At 43.8% G+C, this 16,039-nt stretch overlaps 1 protein-coding gene across 36 annotated transcripts in view; it reads left to right on the forward strand.

Moving 5' to 3' along the window:
• TSC1 (TSC complex subunit 1) overlaps window positions 1-16,039 on the forward strand; it is a 52,969-nt gene that overhangs the window by 19,275 nt on the left and 17,655 nt on the right. For 23 of the 36 annotated variants that reach the window (XR_014082207.1, XR_014082208.1, XR_014082206.1 and 20 more), the window contains exons 4-12: window positions 1,008-1,111; window positions 2,231-2,383; window positions 4,551-4,695; window positions 6,162-6,316; window positions 6,699-6,772; window positions 12,394-12,569; window positions 13,391-13,506; window positions 13,845-13,956; window positions 14,278-14,390. Coding sequence is in view for 22 of the 36 variants with exons in the window: in XM_081590763.1 (XP_081446889.1) it covers window positions 1,008-1,111; window positions 2,231-2,383; window positions 4,551-4,695; window positions 6,162-6,316; window positions 6,699-6,772; window positions 12,394-12,569; window positions 13,391-13,506; window positions 13,845-13,956; window positions 14,278-14,390 (1,148 nt within the window). In the remaining 14 variants the exon portion in view is untranslated. Of the gene's footprint in view, window positions 1-1,007; window positions 1,112-2,230; window positions 2,384-4,550; window positions 4,696-6,161; window positions 6,317-6,698; window positions 6,773-12,393; window positions 12,570-13,390; window positions 13,507-13,844; window positions 13,957-14,274; window positions 14,391-16,039 lie in introns of all 36 variants that reach the window. The other 13 variants (XR_014082204.1, XR_014082203.1, XR_014082216.1 and 10 more) reach the window with 3 other exon arrangements.

A 16,039-nucleotide genomic window follows, 5' to 3' on the forward strand; every position in this document is an offset into this window, starting at 1 on the left:
ACAGAGATCATTCTGTCATTTTTGAAACTGCATCCAGGTACTGCATTTTGGACTCTTCTGTTGACTATGATGGTTACTCATTTCTTCTAAGGGATTCTTGGCCACAGTAGTAGATAGAGTGGTCATTTGAGTTAGATTCGCCCATTCCAGTCCATTTTAGTTCACTGATTCCCATCACTTCATGGCAAATAGGTGGAGAAATATTGGAAACAATGACAGACTTTATTTTCTTGGGCTCCAAAATCACTGCAGATGGTGATTTCAGCCATGAAATTAAAAGACGCTTGCTCCTTGGAAGAAAACCTATGACAAACCTACACAGCATATTGAAAGGCAGATATGTTACTTTACCAGCAAAGGTCCGTCTAGTCAAAGCTATGATTTTTCCAGTAGTCATGTATGGATGTGAGAGTTGGACCATAAAGAAAGCTGAGCACCGAAGAATTGATGCTTTTGAACTGTTGTGCTGGAGGAGACTCTTGAGAGTCCCTTGGACTTCAAGGTGATTAAACCAGTCAATCCTAAAGGAAATCAGCCCTGAATATTCATTGGAAGGACTGATGCTGAAGCTGAAGCTCAATACTTTGGCCACTTAATGTGAAGAATTGGAAAAGACCTTGATGCTGGGAAAGATTGAAGGCAGGAGGAGAAGGGGATGACAGAGGATGAGATGGTTGGATGGCATCACTGATGGACATGAGTTTGAGCAAGCTTTGGGAGTTGGTGATGGACAGGGAAGCCTGGTGTGCTGCAGTCCATGGGATTGCAAAGAGTCAGACATGACTGAGCAACTGAACTGAACTGTGGCTACTTAGGCATATAAACTTGATATTATCCTGTTAAGCCTAAATTCATTTTAGAAAGGAGAAATACAATACTTCATGTAACTTTGGGTAGCGTACAAAGAAACATTCTCTGGATTTTGTTACTGGCAATTATTACTATTTGAGGTAAGTTTAGAATGTTAGAGGAAATAACTATTATAAATAGTCCTTTTCTTTCTTTAGACCGTGGTCCGATGCTTGTGAACACCTTGGTGGATTATTACCTGGAAACCAACTCTCAGCCTGTATTGCACATCCTGACTACCTTGCAAGAGCCCCATGATAAGGTACCTGCTAGATGGTAGAGGTTCGATACACTTTCTACGAGTGCCGGGACCGCGTCCGTGTAGCCCCAGTGCCTGGGCTGTTTGGAGCTTACTCCTTCCATTTCCGTGTGCCAGTGACGGTGCTGCTCCCAGATTGTAACTATACAAATAGTCGTCAGGACTTTTGTTTCCTGAAAAGGTTTCAGAATACAACATATTTCAGAGGCCTTCAAAGATCTTGCTCTCAGAAGAAATCCTGTGATCCTAAGCTATAATTGTACAGTGACAATGATCCATAAGGTACCCATCTTTAAACACGTGCTCTGAGTAGGGTTTTTCGACTTTTAATCCATATGGCAAAAGCTGTAAGTGTGGGTACCTCATGGGGCTAATTGCCTAGTGCTCTTTCCAAGCACCAGGCACTTGGAAGGCTCCTTTATGTTTTGGTTTTGCGTTTATTTTTGTTGATGGTAAATAGCTAACAGCGCATTGCAGTTGCGCGTTTTGATTGCCTGGAGTTTGTGTGCACTGGCGATTTACTTAACTGGGGTTTGAAGGCCTTGCCATTGTCTGCCTTTTACAGTACATCTTGGGTGGGTTTTTTTTGTTCGTTTGTTTGTTTGTTTTCCACTCTGGGCTGAATTTTAACTTCTACTACCTGAGTTATATCTGGGGCCAAACCATGGAGGCAGGGCCCTGGTATCAATAAGTAGCTGCTTCCAGCAGGATCCCCTGAAGCTTCAGCAGCCTCCACTTATTAGAGGCTTATTAGAACAGTGGTTATTCTAAGAAGTGGCCTATTTGTATTTCAGAAAGAGGGCCTACAGAGGAATCTCCTTCCCGCTTTCAGACCTGTATTGTGGAGACTCTTTTTCAGGAGTTGCAGACTGGCTGCCTTCTCTTAGGACTCATGCAACGCAACAGTGTGTGTGTTTGCATGGCTTTAAAAAAAACCTTGAGTTTAATCTCTTTACCTGCGTGACCATTTTTTACATCCAAGTGACGACTCGAGAGACTGGAATGCGTCATGGCCGCCTCTGCTCGTGTGCACTTCATGCATTCACATGAGTGTTTCCCTGGGGTCCCTTGATTTTCCCCAGCTTTACTGAGATCATTTCTCTTGTTCTTGTGCACGTTCAGCACCTCTTGGACAAAATGAATGAATACGTGGGCAAAGCCGCCTCTCGGTTATCCGCCCTCTTGCTACTGGGCCACGTCGTGAGGCTGCAGCCATCGTGGAAGCATAAGCTCTCTCAAGCACCTCTTTTGCCTTCTCTACTAAAATGTCTCAAGGTACGATGTTTGTAAGGATTTGCGCGAAACAGCTTCATCATATAATTTCTGAAATTCTGAGTACCTTAAAACAAGCCAGCTAGATTTTAACTTTTGAGAGTTTAAAAACTTCTAGGCATTTGGTCCTTCTTGTAATGTCACCCAGTTCAAACTTGGTACTTAGTGAACTCTCAGTGCATCACTGTGCCTAGTGCAGTATGTGTGGTCCAAGCAAATATGGTCACTTTCCGGTCAGATTGGTTCAACAACATGCTATCCCACCCAGCCCTCTTAGATTTCATCATTGTCTAGCCTTTCCTCAGTTAGAAATGTACTGATTTGTCTTGAGGGAATCCCTATTTCTGCGTTCTCTTTTGGCTATCAGCAAAATGGCTAAGACTTTTAACTATTTAGGAGCAGGTTCTGGTTGCAGCTGTAACTGAGGGTTTGGCAGAAGCCCTACCAGATTGCATTTGGCTTTTTTGCACTCAGCTTAATGTACTTTTCTACAGAGTCAAAACCTAAGTAGAACCTTATGGTTTTAGTTTTGACCATGGCTTACTGAAATACTTAGGGCATTTGTTTAATCTGTTTTAGTTCCTGGACTTGTTTCCTACCTATAAAATAGGGAAGTGTGGGTAATACGAGCTGCTCGTACCTCCCAGAGACATGAGAATGTCCAGTAGTGTTTCTTCCAGGATGGCCGCGCCTTTGGAGGCATCTGACACAGCACCGTGCAAGTTGATTTTTGTCTGTGCCAGCAAAGGGCAGCTGTTTATCCTCCCTAGAGGTGGGTCTTGGGGAGTCACGGTGGTAGGGCGTCATAAAGATGTGCATTTAATATTAAGGAAAACCAGGAGCCACTTCAACAGCTTAATTTTTTTTAATGAATGGATTGACGAGAATATAATCTGATTTTGAGGCACACTGTTTAGTTCATATTGAAGAATACTTAACCTTTTCCAAAAGAATAAGCCTTGAAAATTACTTACAAACTGTTAACTCAAACTTTCAGTTAGAATGTTTTGTTAAAGTTAGTGTTTTGGTTTTTTTAGTCAGAACTCATTACAGATTCTTGATTCTCCTATCAGTATTTTATATTTTTCCTATTAGATATCTGCCATAACAGATGGCTTGGTGCTTAATGTAAAAGCTGAATCTATTTAAAACTTTATTTCTAGGTACTTTCCTGGTGGTCCAGTAGCTGGGACTCGATGCTCCCAGTGCGGGGGGCCCGGGTCCAGACCCTGGTTGGGGGACTAGATCCCACATGCCACAGCTAAGAGTTCTCATGCCACAGCTGAAAACCCTGCATGCTGCAGCTAAAGACCTCACATGCTGCAATTGAGACCCAGCACTACCAAATAAATAAATTCATATTTATTAAAAAAAAAAACCCCAAACTTTATTTCTAGACTCATAGGTTCCTTTTTTATGAGGAATAATGAATGTTCTAACCTGCATGGTAGTCTTTTGTTGAATGTCTTATTTCTTCAATATAAATTCCAGTTACTTGGCAGACATTCATAATTTAATTATGGGTCAGGTGAGCCGCTGTAGCTAGTCTGAGTTGATTTATTATTCATTGGTTATTAAGTTCAGTTAGTCTAAATTTATATGACTTGATGTTTAAACTGTAGACATGGTCAGAGGTCACTGTATCTTTTTTATTTGCTAGTCTCTAAATACTGCTGTGAAGGTGAGCCATTAAGATTTGTTAGTGCTATACTAATTTCTTATTAAGTTATACTTCTGTTATGATCCTTTAGAAATAGAGAATGACTTGTCCATGTATATGGGTCTTTTTAACTGACTTTGAAAGAGTAAGTACTAACTAATTTGGTTGAATGAACAAGAATAGCAACATTTCTTTGTTCAAAAGCAACTTGTGCTTCCCGCCAAGGGCTGTTTATAGCGCGTCAGAAGTGTCTGGGTTTGGGATTTTCTAAGCCACGTTTCAACCCTGCCCTGGATGAGTGTGGTGCCTGAGTGTGGTCCCCACAGACTCAGCTCGGTCGAGCTGGTCCTCGGTGGCTTGTGGTTGGGTCTGTTTCAATGTTGTGCTCCTGGCACCCTAAGGGGTAGGGTAAGTCTGTGCCGGTGCTCTAACTTGAGAGCCTCTAAGTGTGCTGATCTAATGCTGCACACCTGACAGGTGTCTCTTCTCACTTGACCTTCCCTCCTGCAGATGGACACCGATGTCATTGTCCTCACAACAGGAGTCCTAGTGTTGATAACCATGCTCCCAATGATTCCACAGTCGGGGAAACAGCACCTTCACGATTTCTTTGATATTTTTGGCCGTCTTTCGTCATGGTGCCTGAAGAAACCAGGTAAAGATCTCCCCCTATACCTGTCATGCTGTACCAGGTGAGTGCTTTTGTGAGTGATGAACAGGTCATGTACGGGAAGAGAAGGACGTGTAGAATCCTGTAGCTGAAATGGCTGGTTGTCACCAGCCAGGTGACGGAATACCTCAGGTATTTTCCACCAGGGGCACAAATAAAAAGCAAGACAGGGGCTTCCCTGGTGGTCCAGTGGCTGAGACTCCAGGCTTCCAGTGCCGGGGGTGTGGGTTCAATTCCTGGTCATGGAACTTACATCCCACATTCCAAGAAATTAAAAAAAAGCATGACTGTTGAGATACTGTCCTTATTTTGTTGGCTTAAGAGGATTAGTTGTCAGAGAAACTGAGTGGTGGGCGCAACGTCCTGATTTTCAGTAAACTAACAAACAGCTTAAATCCGTGTTGCAGCAGTGTGGGACTGAGCTTGTGGGGGCGTGTCTGTCCTCCTCTTGGTCTGTAGTGACGGAGCACACAAGCTTCTGGCTCAGGGACTCGTCCATCGTAGGTGTGGAAACTGGTCCAGGGGGGTTTCGTTTCTACATCAACAAGTAGTACAGCTCTAGCAAAATGATTCGGAAACTGTAAACATGTGAACTTTGGGATCTTTTGGTCCTCCCAGCATGAGATGTTTACATCAAAAGAATGAAATGTGTAAGCCCTGGGAAATGGAACACTGTGGCTTCCTGTACCGGATTAAGTAACAAGCCCGAGGCCTGTATGATGCCGACTTGTCTAGTAGGCTCTACTTGGGGAGAAAGGAGTGGCCTGTCCATTGTTTTAGAGGAGCTTTATGTATACCGTTGGGGTTTTCCATGGGGTCTGGGTAAGGCTAGATGAATTAAGTTTTCCATTTCTCCCACTCTTAGCTCTTTAAGCTAATTTCAGATAGTAGCTTTTCACTCTGTAGTTACAAATCTGCATAGCTAAGACTACGAACTGATTTTAAAAGGCTCTCACACATTCATTCCACAAATATATGAATGCCTGTTATGCAGCAAGCCCAGTGAGAGCACTCAGGGCGCAGAGGTGAGTGAATTGGTGCTGTTCTTGAGGTGTGTACTGAATCGGGCTGTGGAGACGTACAATGAGAGCTTACAGGGGGTATTCCTGTAAAGGTGCTTCAGTGTTACAAGAATTCTGGGGTCCTTGTTAAGGGGTGCCTAGAGAGGAGGGTAGGGATTAGATCAGTGCAAGCCTTTGTGGATTACTCTAAGTAGATGGGAGTTTATCCAGAGGCCAGGGGAGCCACCCATGGATTTCAGACAGCGGTTCTGGTGTGTTCAGATTTGGGTTTTAGATGAGAACCTTGCTCTTCTTTACTTACTGTCTTTGGAGCGAGGCGGGAGCACACATACGCAGAAAATCACATTGGCAGCCTGTGCTCCTGTCTGTTTTGCACACACATGTCCCGTGTCCAGCTAGGAGCCCCCTCTCAATGGTTTTCTTTTTTAGGCCACGTGACAGAAGTCTATCTCGTCCACCTCCATGCCAGCGTTTACGCTCTCTTCCATCGCCTGTATGGGATGTACCCTTGCAACTTTGTCTCCTTTCTGCGTTCTCACTACAGTATGAAGGAAAACCTGGAGACTTTTGAAGAAGTGGTCAAGGTAAATGAACACCCATTTGTTTGCCACTTAGTGTACTATGGAGCTAGGCTGCATTTGTAAGTTTTTTATTAACTGTTAGGGAAATTTTGAAAAGAAATTCAGCCTTCTCTCCGTCTTGCCTACTTCCCTCAGCCCTGGTAACTACGAATCTATTTTTTGCCTTTATAGGACTTGCCTGTCCTGAATATTTCATGCTTATGGAATCATATAATATGTGGTTTTTTGTTAATGTTTTCTTTCACTTAATGTATTGTTTTAAGATTCATCCATGTTGGTGGCCTGTGTCAGTATTTCATTCCTTTGTATTGTCAAATAATGTTTATTGTATAGAAATACAACAGAAATTAAGCCTTTTATAACTTGCAAACCCACACTCTTGTAGCCAATGATGGAGCATGTGCGAATTCACCCGGAATTAGTGACTGGATCCAAGGACCATGAACTGGACCCTCGAAGGTATAGAAACTGAACTAGTGACACAGAATTTCATAGACTCACTTGAGAAATTGAACACGCGATCTCAGAGATGTTCCTTTCGAGGTGTCATTGGGGAAGACAGGTTTTTCTGTTTATTTCATTTTAAAGGACTTGAGCAGTGAAGCATTTTGCGTGCATGAGTCTAAGACATACTCCTCACTGACAGAGGAAGTGGTTGCATTGCAGATGCCTGTCCCGCAGAACCCCAGAGGGCTGGGAACTCGGTGGTCTGTGGCCGTGCGAGGCAGGCGGTGATGGGTGTGGTTGGAAACGGGCGCACTGTGGGAAGTCTGGGTGTTGAGTGGTCAGATGCCCCTTGTCCCTTTCTCCATCCTGCCTAGCCAGGCCACTGCCGTCCTCCATGAGCCTGGTGGAAGTGCCCAGGTTAATCCCTGGAGAAGTGGAACCTGCCAGCTTCCTTAGTTGAGAATGCCAAGCATGGTGGGAGGTGGAGCTGAGTCATGACTGGAAAGAAGGGAGTGAGGCGAAACCCTACACACAGAGCTGTGAGAGGCTCAGCCCTTCCCCTGCTTCTCTCTGGCTGCTCCCCAGGCAGGGAGTTGATGCCTTTTGGGGGAAAAGTGGTCCTCGGATATTGATGTTTGAGGATCTCCCCTTGATAAAGATGACTCACTGCTTAATCACCTCAGCAAATCTCAGATCTCCAGAAGCCCTCCCTCTGCTACACAGACATTTTATCTGAGCAACTTGCTGTGAGATACATGTACAGGAGCTTAGAAAACATGTAAGAAAAGTTTATAGTAATGTGTGGATGCTTGTGTAGACACCACTTTAAAAACATGGGACAGTACCCTCTCCAGTTGCAGTCATCTTTGTTCCTGTTCCCTGTCTCACCTCAGAGACAACTGCCGTTCTTGCTTTCATTTTAATCATTCTTTTACTTTAAAAAAATATATATATATTTGTTTTTATTTATTTTATGTTTTGGTTGCAGTGGGTCTTTGTTGCTGTGCACAGGCGTTCTCTAGTTGCAGCGAGCAGGGGCTACTCTTTGTTGTGGTGCGTGGGCTTCTCATTGTGGTGGTTTCCCTTGTTGTGGAGCACGGGCACTAGAGCATAAGGGCTCAGTAGGTGTGGCTCGTAGGCTTAGTTGCTCCATGGCATGTGTAATCTTCCTAGATCAGGGATTGAACCCACGTGCCCTGCATTGGCAGGCAAATTCTTAACCACTGTACCACCAGGGAAGTCCTCTCTTTTATGGTTTGACCACATGTGTTGTTTCATTTTGAAAGGAAGCAAAGTCTGGCCTTGGAAAAGGCAGTCTTGTCACCATGAGATGAAGGTACCCAGGAGGTAAGAGGAAGAACCAAGAGGGACAAACACACAGCTTACCCTAGTCAGGGCATCTGGTGAGACCCATAGTGAGGGCCAGGTACATATTTCAGAATGTGGTGCTGAAATATGGCAGAGGGAGGAGACTGCTGTGTGCACCGTGGCAGCTTCCAAGTATAGGTCAGAGCAGAATCCTTCTGTGGGATGAGAAGAATGTCCTTAGCTAATCCAGGCAGAGTAGGCACTTCATGAGTGTATTCATTAATCGCAACAAGCTAAGTACCAACAAGTTATCTAGGCCAGGGTTACCCGGACGCTTTGTCCCTCTGTTGGAAAGATGGTCCGGTGGCAGCAGAAGCCTTAGTGAGGGCCTGCACACGCCTGTCTCTCAGCGCGTGTTCTGATCTCAGCAGTCGTCTCCTGTGCCTCATGCGTGGCCGCCATCTGACTCTCCCATGGCTTCTCTGTGCCTCTCACCTGTGCATGTTCTCCCATTTCCTCTATTTTATGCCTTTTTTGGGTTCACTCCTGTTTTCATAGGATTTTAGAGAAAGAATGCTGTTTTCTGTGTGGGTATAGGTTTCTGGGTTGGGAATCATTCAGCAGTTTGAAGGCGTTATTCCACTGCCTCTTTGCCGCCAATGCTGCTGTTGAAATCCAGAGACATTCTCATCTCTGATCATCTGCGTTTACTGTCGTCTCTTTGCTCTCAAAACACTCTGAAACTTCCTAGTGATGTCCCTTGACATGAATCTGTTCTCATTTTTCAGCCTGGAAGCTCTTATCTTTAAATGCTAGGAAATTTTCTGCAATTATATTGTGCTTGATTTCTTTCCCTCAGCTGTCTGTCTTTCTAGAACTCTCGATGTTCTGCCTGAGACTTTCTCGAGTGGTTCTCTGCTTTTTTGTGCCCTCTTGTTTTTTCTCTCTGCTCTCTTGTCCTGCTTCCTAAAGATTTCATTGTCTGTAGCTCTTAATCCTTCTGTATTCATTTCTGCCACGTTTTCAGTACCTACGAGCTCTTTTTAGTTCTCTGGATGCTCCCATTTTTAAAAATTGTAGCCTGTTTTTGTTTCATGGATGCAGTCTCACATCTTTATTAAGATTGATGGGAATTTTTTTTTTTTAAGGTTTTCTTTTTCCTACATAGTCTGTTTTCTCTAAACTGCTCTGTTGTTCTTTTACAATTTTGAGGCTTTCTGCAAAGATCTGGTGATCTACTTGTATTTGGATGAGGAGACTAAAAAACTCTGTTCACAAGGATGGGGCTTATTGACTTTGTGCTTCCTTGTAGGTTGTTTGGACCATCTGTAGGAGATACTGATATCAATGTTGGTTTCCTTTTGAGTTGGTCAGACTTTTTCAGAAAAGGGTCTTCTGATCTCTAGTCTACAAGAGTTGGGCTACTCCTGGAGAGTAGAGACTGCTTGGTGGGAGAGATGAGTGGTCTTGGCCTTCAGAATGTACATACTCACTTAACTCCTCTTGTTTGAATAGCCCTCACGCCCTCAGAGGCACTCCTCTCTTTGGAGCGCCTCAGTCCCTTGACTCTGTTGAACCTCCTCAGAGATGAGTCCAGATTTCGGAGAGCCAAGTGGGATCTCAGGGCTGAGGCAGCATTTACCCCGTCTTCCTGATCTTAGCTGCCCTCACTGACCTGTCACTCATCTCCAGCTCCAGAAATACTTGATGGGTACAAGCTCTTCTGCTTGTCAAGGATTCTCCAGTATAAGTCAGGTTGACTTTTAGCTTTGAAACATTGGCAACTTAGGACTCTGCTCTCTGGGATTCACTCAGTCAGTCATTACTTGCCCTTTGGCTCTCTGGTTTCAAACACATGTGGTGCTGTTCTCTGTTTTCTCATTCTCTCTTTCTTGTAGGTTTATATTTAAAAGGAAATAAATGTTGGTGGGGTTTAGGGGTTTTGTGCAATTGGATGCACATGTCTAGTCTATTGTGTTAATTAGAAAGTCTCCTGGTTCAGCTTATAGAGCCTCACTCACCTTGGATAGGTGGGTCATCTGGCCTTTGAAGAAAGGTTCTAGCACCAGAGACAAGAGACCAATATAAAGAGGACATAGAGGAGCTAGAAAGAAACATTGATGATGCAGAGAGTAAAAGAAAACATCTACAATAGCTGTAGAGATGAGACATTAGTGCATATGTAAAGTTTGGGATGCCACACAAGAGACTAAAGAAAGCAGTGTTGAAAATTTAAAACTGTAGCTAAAATAAACATTTTGATAAGAGAATTGGAGGGTATATTTGAGGATATCTTGGAGAGCAGAATCAAAGGATAGAGATGAGTTAGATGAAAGAAATTTAAAATAATCAGTCCAGAAAGTCTAACATCCAATAAAAAGAGGAGGAGAAAACTTTGGTGGGGGAAGAAATTGTGAAAGAAATAATAGAAAATTTCCAATACAAGTACAAATGATACAAGAAAATACAATAATAGAATTGAAAGACATGAGTTTCCAGGTTGAAGAGGTTTATGTAGTTCCCAGCACAATCAATGAAAAAGAATGCTACCAGCCTCAGTATTGTGAAATTTCAGAAAAAAAAAAAACCAGTAAGGATCAGAAATCAAAATGAGGTTAGCTTCTGAAACACCTTCAAAATGGAGAGAAAAAGGTTTTCAACTTAGAATTTTATTCCCAGCCCGACTGCCTATCAAGTATGAGACATTTTTAGATATGCAGGGACTCAAATTTACCTCCCATGTACCCTTCTTTAGTGAACCATTGAAGTGTGTCCTTCACCAAAATGAAAGTAAAATCAAGGAAGACAGAGTCGAGGAAATGGGGGACCTGACTTAGTGTCTTCGGCAAAGGAAGTCTTGGTATATATAACCTGTACAGCAGTGCTGAGAACAACCAGTAGGAGAGGGAGGGCTCTGGCAGGCAGCTCTTTAGGAGAAGGTGAACAATCTGGGTAGACGGTTTGCATTTTGTTACATAAAAATTATATTAGGCGTCTTCCCCCAGCTGTTAGAGCAAGTTTTAGAAAGGATTAGTATTAGATACATGGAAGACTGAGGCAAGGAAACAAAAAATTTAAACTCGAGGAGAAACTAAATTGAACAGGAAGGGAAATATTACAGAATACTCTTTGGCTCAGCTGTTGAGTGGTGCTGATCTAGTCATTATAATGAATTGTTCAAAACCAATTTAGAAACAACCAAACAGTGATCTTCTATTTTGAGAGCACTGGGGAGGGGGAAGGGGTCTGTGGAGGGGACCTCAACGCTCACCTGCCATAAGGACGCTAATAGTTGACGTCTGGAGATTCAGACGTCAGAAATTTGATGCCTAGAAATTTGGAGGTAGGGTTACAATTTAGCTGGAAGCTAAAGCCCAGCAAGTTCCTTCACACTCCTGGTGGTCAGTGTCCTCTCCCACTCCTGGCAATCATGGGTCTGCTGAAAGCAGGCTTTTTCATGGTGGGGTAATCTTCTGTAGACTGTCTCTCTGGTTGGACCTTAGGTTGTTTCTTTCTTCTTCTATGACAAGCTGTGCTGACTGTTGTTGTCCATCTTGATATGTGTCTGTTTCCACAGGCTGATTTCTTAGACATGGAACTCGGGATCACACAGCAGGACTCTTGAGACAATTCTTTAAATATCCTCATGGGCTTTCTCTAGGCTCAAGACTTGCTGAGCTGTATCTCTGGTCTGGGGATGGATTAGAATCCTGAGGCTTTGATGGGAGACCTTAAGTCAGCCTTAGCTGCCTGGCAGTTTCCAGGACCCCTGTTCTGTGATTACTTTTGTTCCAAAGGAGAGTCCTCTGCTGACTGCTCTGCATAGTCTGTGTTCTGTTTTGAGGCTATGCCTGGTCTTTTACTGCTGAAACTTTGGTTTCAGATTAGTTTCTGATAACTTGATATAACCATTTTAAATAGGGTACAGGTTTGTAAGGCTTCCCTGATGGCTCACTCCTCCTGCAGTGCTGGAGACCTCCTGCAGTGGAGGAGACCTGGGTTCAATCTCTGGGTTGGGAAGATTTTCTAGAGAAGGAAATGGCAGCTCACTCCAGTATTCTTGCCTGAGAAGTCACGTGGACAGAGGAGCCTGGTGGGTTATAGTCCAAGGGGTCACAAGAGCTGGACACAACTTATTGACTAAATCACCACCACTATAGGTTTGTACAGTGAGTGGCTGATTCGTACTTGGGCTGGGATGGTTCTACCTTGTTCTTTGCTGGTCATGGTTCAGTGGCTGGCGTTGAGTCTGTACGCTGAAGTATTTGATGGTTTGATTAAATGGATTATAACTTGCATTTCTTGACTTTGATTGTCTTCTACAGGTGGAAGAGATTAGAAACACATGATGTTGTCATAGAATGTGCCAAAATCTCTCTGGACCCTACAGAAGCTTCATATGAAGATGGCTATTCTGTGTCTCACCAAATGTCAGCCCGTTTTCCTCATCGTTCAGCCGATGTCTCCGCCAGCTCTTATGTTGACACACAGAATAGCTATGGTAAAAAGTGACTTTGGTACTTATCTCTTTACAACTTTGTCTCTGGAAAGCATTGTTTATTGTTGACTTTAGTTTCTTTTCCTACAATAAGACTTAGCTGAGCTCCTAGGAACTGTTTCCCAAATACTTAAAATTTGGATTTGTCTCCGTTTTCTCCTGATTAACTTCTCTCCTAAATTTAATTCACAATCTTATGACCTTGGTCTCCACCTTGATAGTATGTCAGCAGACTTGGGATATGTCCTCAACACTTAACAAAGGAAATGAATGGAAGGATATGACTTCTAGGCTCGTGCTTAGAAAGGAAGCTTCTACTTTTTCAGACGCCTTTAGTGAGGCCCTCTGGGCTGTCACATTGACGCAGTTTTGAATGAATCTGGACAATTGGATTAAATAAAAGTCTAGGCTTATCTACGGTAGCACCTGCTGAAATTGTCATGCAAGTTGTGCTTTTTCAAGCTATTCTGAAGCTTAATGAGACATCAAACCTCAGTGAACTTTATTGCTAAAGAGTATTATAAAGTGTTAGTCACTCAGTCATGTCTGACTTTTTGCAACCTCATGGACTGTGGCCTGCCAAGCTCCTTTGTCCATGGGATTTTCCAGGCAAGAATAATGGAGTGGGTTGCCATTTCCTTCTCCAAAAGGGTCTTGTAAAGAGCCTTTTAAATGCTACTTTATACGCATGGACATTAGGAGTCCCCTCGGCCTTTTTAAATGCAGGGAACTGAATGCTATCAAATGGTCTCGAGGACCATAGTTCTTTGTCAGAATGACTGGAGCCCACGCTGACCCCCTGTGTTCTTTCCCTTCCCTTGTAGGGAATGCTACTTCTACCCCCTACTCTACTTCTCGGCTGACGTTGTTAAACACGCCAGGGCAGCTACCTCAGACTCTGAGTTCCCCGTCGACACGGCTATTAGCTGAGCCGCCACAAGTACGCTGTCATCTAGTGTGCCTGCTTTCTTCTCTGCTTGCTGGTGAAGCTGGCCTTCGGGGTCAGGGTTTAGCCTGCGGTTGGGAAAATCTCTCACTGCTTGTTTCAGGAGTTAGTTTTAAGGATGCGTCATGTTGGCAGAGAAAGTTAACTGTTGCCACTTGGGTTTCTCTTGGCGTCTAGACTTAGAAAATGCAGCGTGTCTCTTGATAAAGCTTTAGTAAGATTCCTTTTCCCAGTTGAAAGGCTAAATTCAAAATGATCGTTGGTCATGGGCTTGTACCTCGGGAGGTGGTGGTGTGTATTCCTCATTGCTGACCTGCCTGTTAACTTCCTAGGCTACTCTTTGGAGCCCATCTGCGGTTTGTGGGATGACCACTCCTCCAACTTCTCCTGGAAATGTCCCACCTGATCTGTCACACCCTTACAGTAAAGTCTTTGGTACAACTGGTATGTATGGCTTAGGTTAGGGTTAGCTGATTGGTTCAGGCCTGCCTGTTATGATAAGGAATAGTCTCCTCTTAGATCTAAGAGTTTGAGAGTCACTTGCAGTAGGAAACCTAGTTTTGATGCTTAATACAAGCCTGGAGCTTTCAGAAGTTAAAGTGAGCCTAAAAAAAAAAGACAGACTGATGTGGATTCTCCAGAAAGTGAAGTGTAGCAGCTTTCTTCGCAGTACTAGTTAGGCTGAGAAAAAACAGAAAAAGCGGTGGTTTTCCGAACCGTTAAACTGACAGTGTGTGTGTGTGTTCTGCTCTTGTCTTGGAGCAGGTGGGAAAGGAACTCCTCTGGGAACCCCTGCAACCTCGCCTCCTCCAGCCCCACCCTGCCATTCGGATGACTGCGCGCACCTTTCACTCCCGCAGACAGCGGCCCCCAAGAAGGTTTGCCGGGCTCGTCTGCTGTCCCCTTGCCCACGCACAGAGACTTGCTTCCAGCCTCACTTTGGGAAACCTTTTATCCAGTTAGAAATCTGACCTAAAATGTAATGGGTTTGAGTCAGATCAGTTGAAAATAGACCAATCAGCAGCTCTCATACAATGTGCTCTGCTCACCCTGAGGGTCCCCAAACCCTCTAAGAGACTCTGCCAGGGCAAATCTACTTCCATAGTTACTCTTGTGTGGTTATTCGCCCCTTTTTTCTGCATTGGCACGTGTACTCATGGCATAGAAACAGTGGTGGGTAAGATAGCTGGCCCCTTAGTACAAAGTCGAACTCTTCTAGTGGCGTTGCATTCTTCTTCCTTGATGTGTTCTTTCAGTTTGCCAGAAGAAACGAAGCAACAACCAAAAAAACAAAAGTGTCAACCTTGAGTATTCTGTGGAAAGAACCCATGTGTTTCATATTGTTTGTGATAAAACAGGAAGTAGACATAAAGCAATTTGACTGCATACCAACATGTGGTGGTTTCCATAAGCACTTGTGACATTATTTGAGTTGAGAGTTGAACTAGTTGCTTTCTTTTATGGAGCAGCAGTCTTATTTGAAAGAATAACTGGTGACAAACCATGGTTACTCAGACTTGAGTATTTGGCAGGCAGTTAGCTTCTCAGATGACAAACTGGGTCTGTCCCTTCAAGATAAACAACTGACGGTCCTTGTTGCCCGTGATAAAAAGGTGCGATTAGAACATTAAAAAACTGGTATCTGCCACCAAGTGCTTGATAGTGTCCCTGAGTCTTTCATGATGAGATTGAAAAGTCTTGGGAAGCTTGGTTGATCGTTTTGAGTTTCCAGTATCGTATCAGGAAATGTTTCAGCACTCAGAAGGTATGCAGAGCTTGATGAGCCCGTGCTCTGCCCGCCTTGTGTGTGATGTTCAAGACCCACATGTAGGTGATACCTTTGGGGGCACGGTAGACCAGTGGGTCTTACTTAACACCTTGTGAAGAGGGAATTGCCGTAGCTTCAGGTTCTGCTCCATAACTAACCTTGAAGAAGAAACACCCTTGTCGAGTTTTGGAGTCACATCAAAGATGGTTTTCTGCAGTTCTCTAAAACGTCTTTTTGCTTTTTATACCTGCTTATCCGTGCGGGCCTTTTTGGAGTCACATCAAAGATGGTTTTCTGCAGTTCTCTAAAACGTCTTTTTGCTTTTTATACCTGCTTATCCGTGCGGGCCTAGAGTTTTCTTCCTACGCCTTAGCCAGAATAACGTGTAACCCAGCAGAGCAGAGGCAGCCGTAGGAGCCCAGCCTCCTTCCATGAAGCCAGATATGAAAGAGATTGCAGCAATGTGAGGCCGCTTGACCCTCCTCCTAAACTTACCTTTTTTGGGGGAAATATAGTTATGTTTCATAGAAATATGTCATTTATGTTTACATGTGTTGGGTTGGGTATTTTTCTGGCTACGCTGCACAGCTTGTGGGATCTTAGTCCCCTGACCAGGGATTGAACCTGCCTCCTCAGCAGTGAAAGCACGGAGTCCTAATGATGAACCGCCAGGGAATTCCTGGGTTTGTTATTTTTAAGTGAATTAATATTTTTAAAATTCTGTTTTAGTTTTTAGCATGGTAGCTATCAATAGATTTA

This window comes from Giraffa tippelskirchi, chromosome 4 (assembly GCF_054371585.1).
Source record: "Giraffa tippelskirchi isolate mGirTip1 chromosome 4, T2T-mGirTip1v1.2.pri, whole genome shotgun sequence".
NCBI classification, from domain to species: Eukaryota; Metazoa; Chordata; class Mammalia; order Artiodactyla; family Giraffidae; genus Giraffa; species Giraffa tippelskirchi.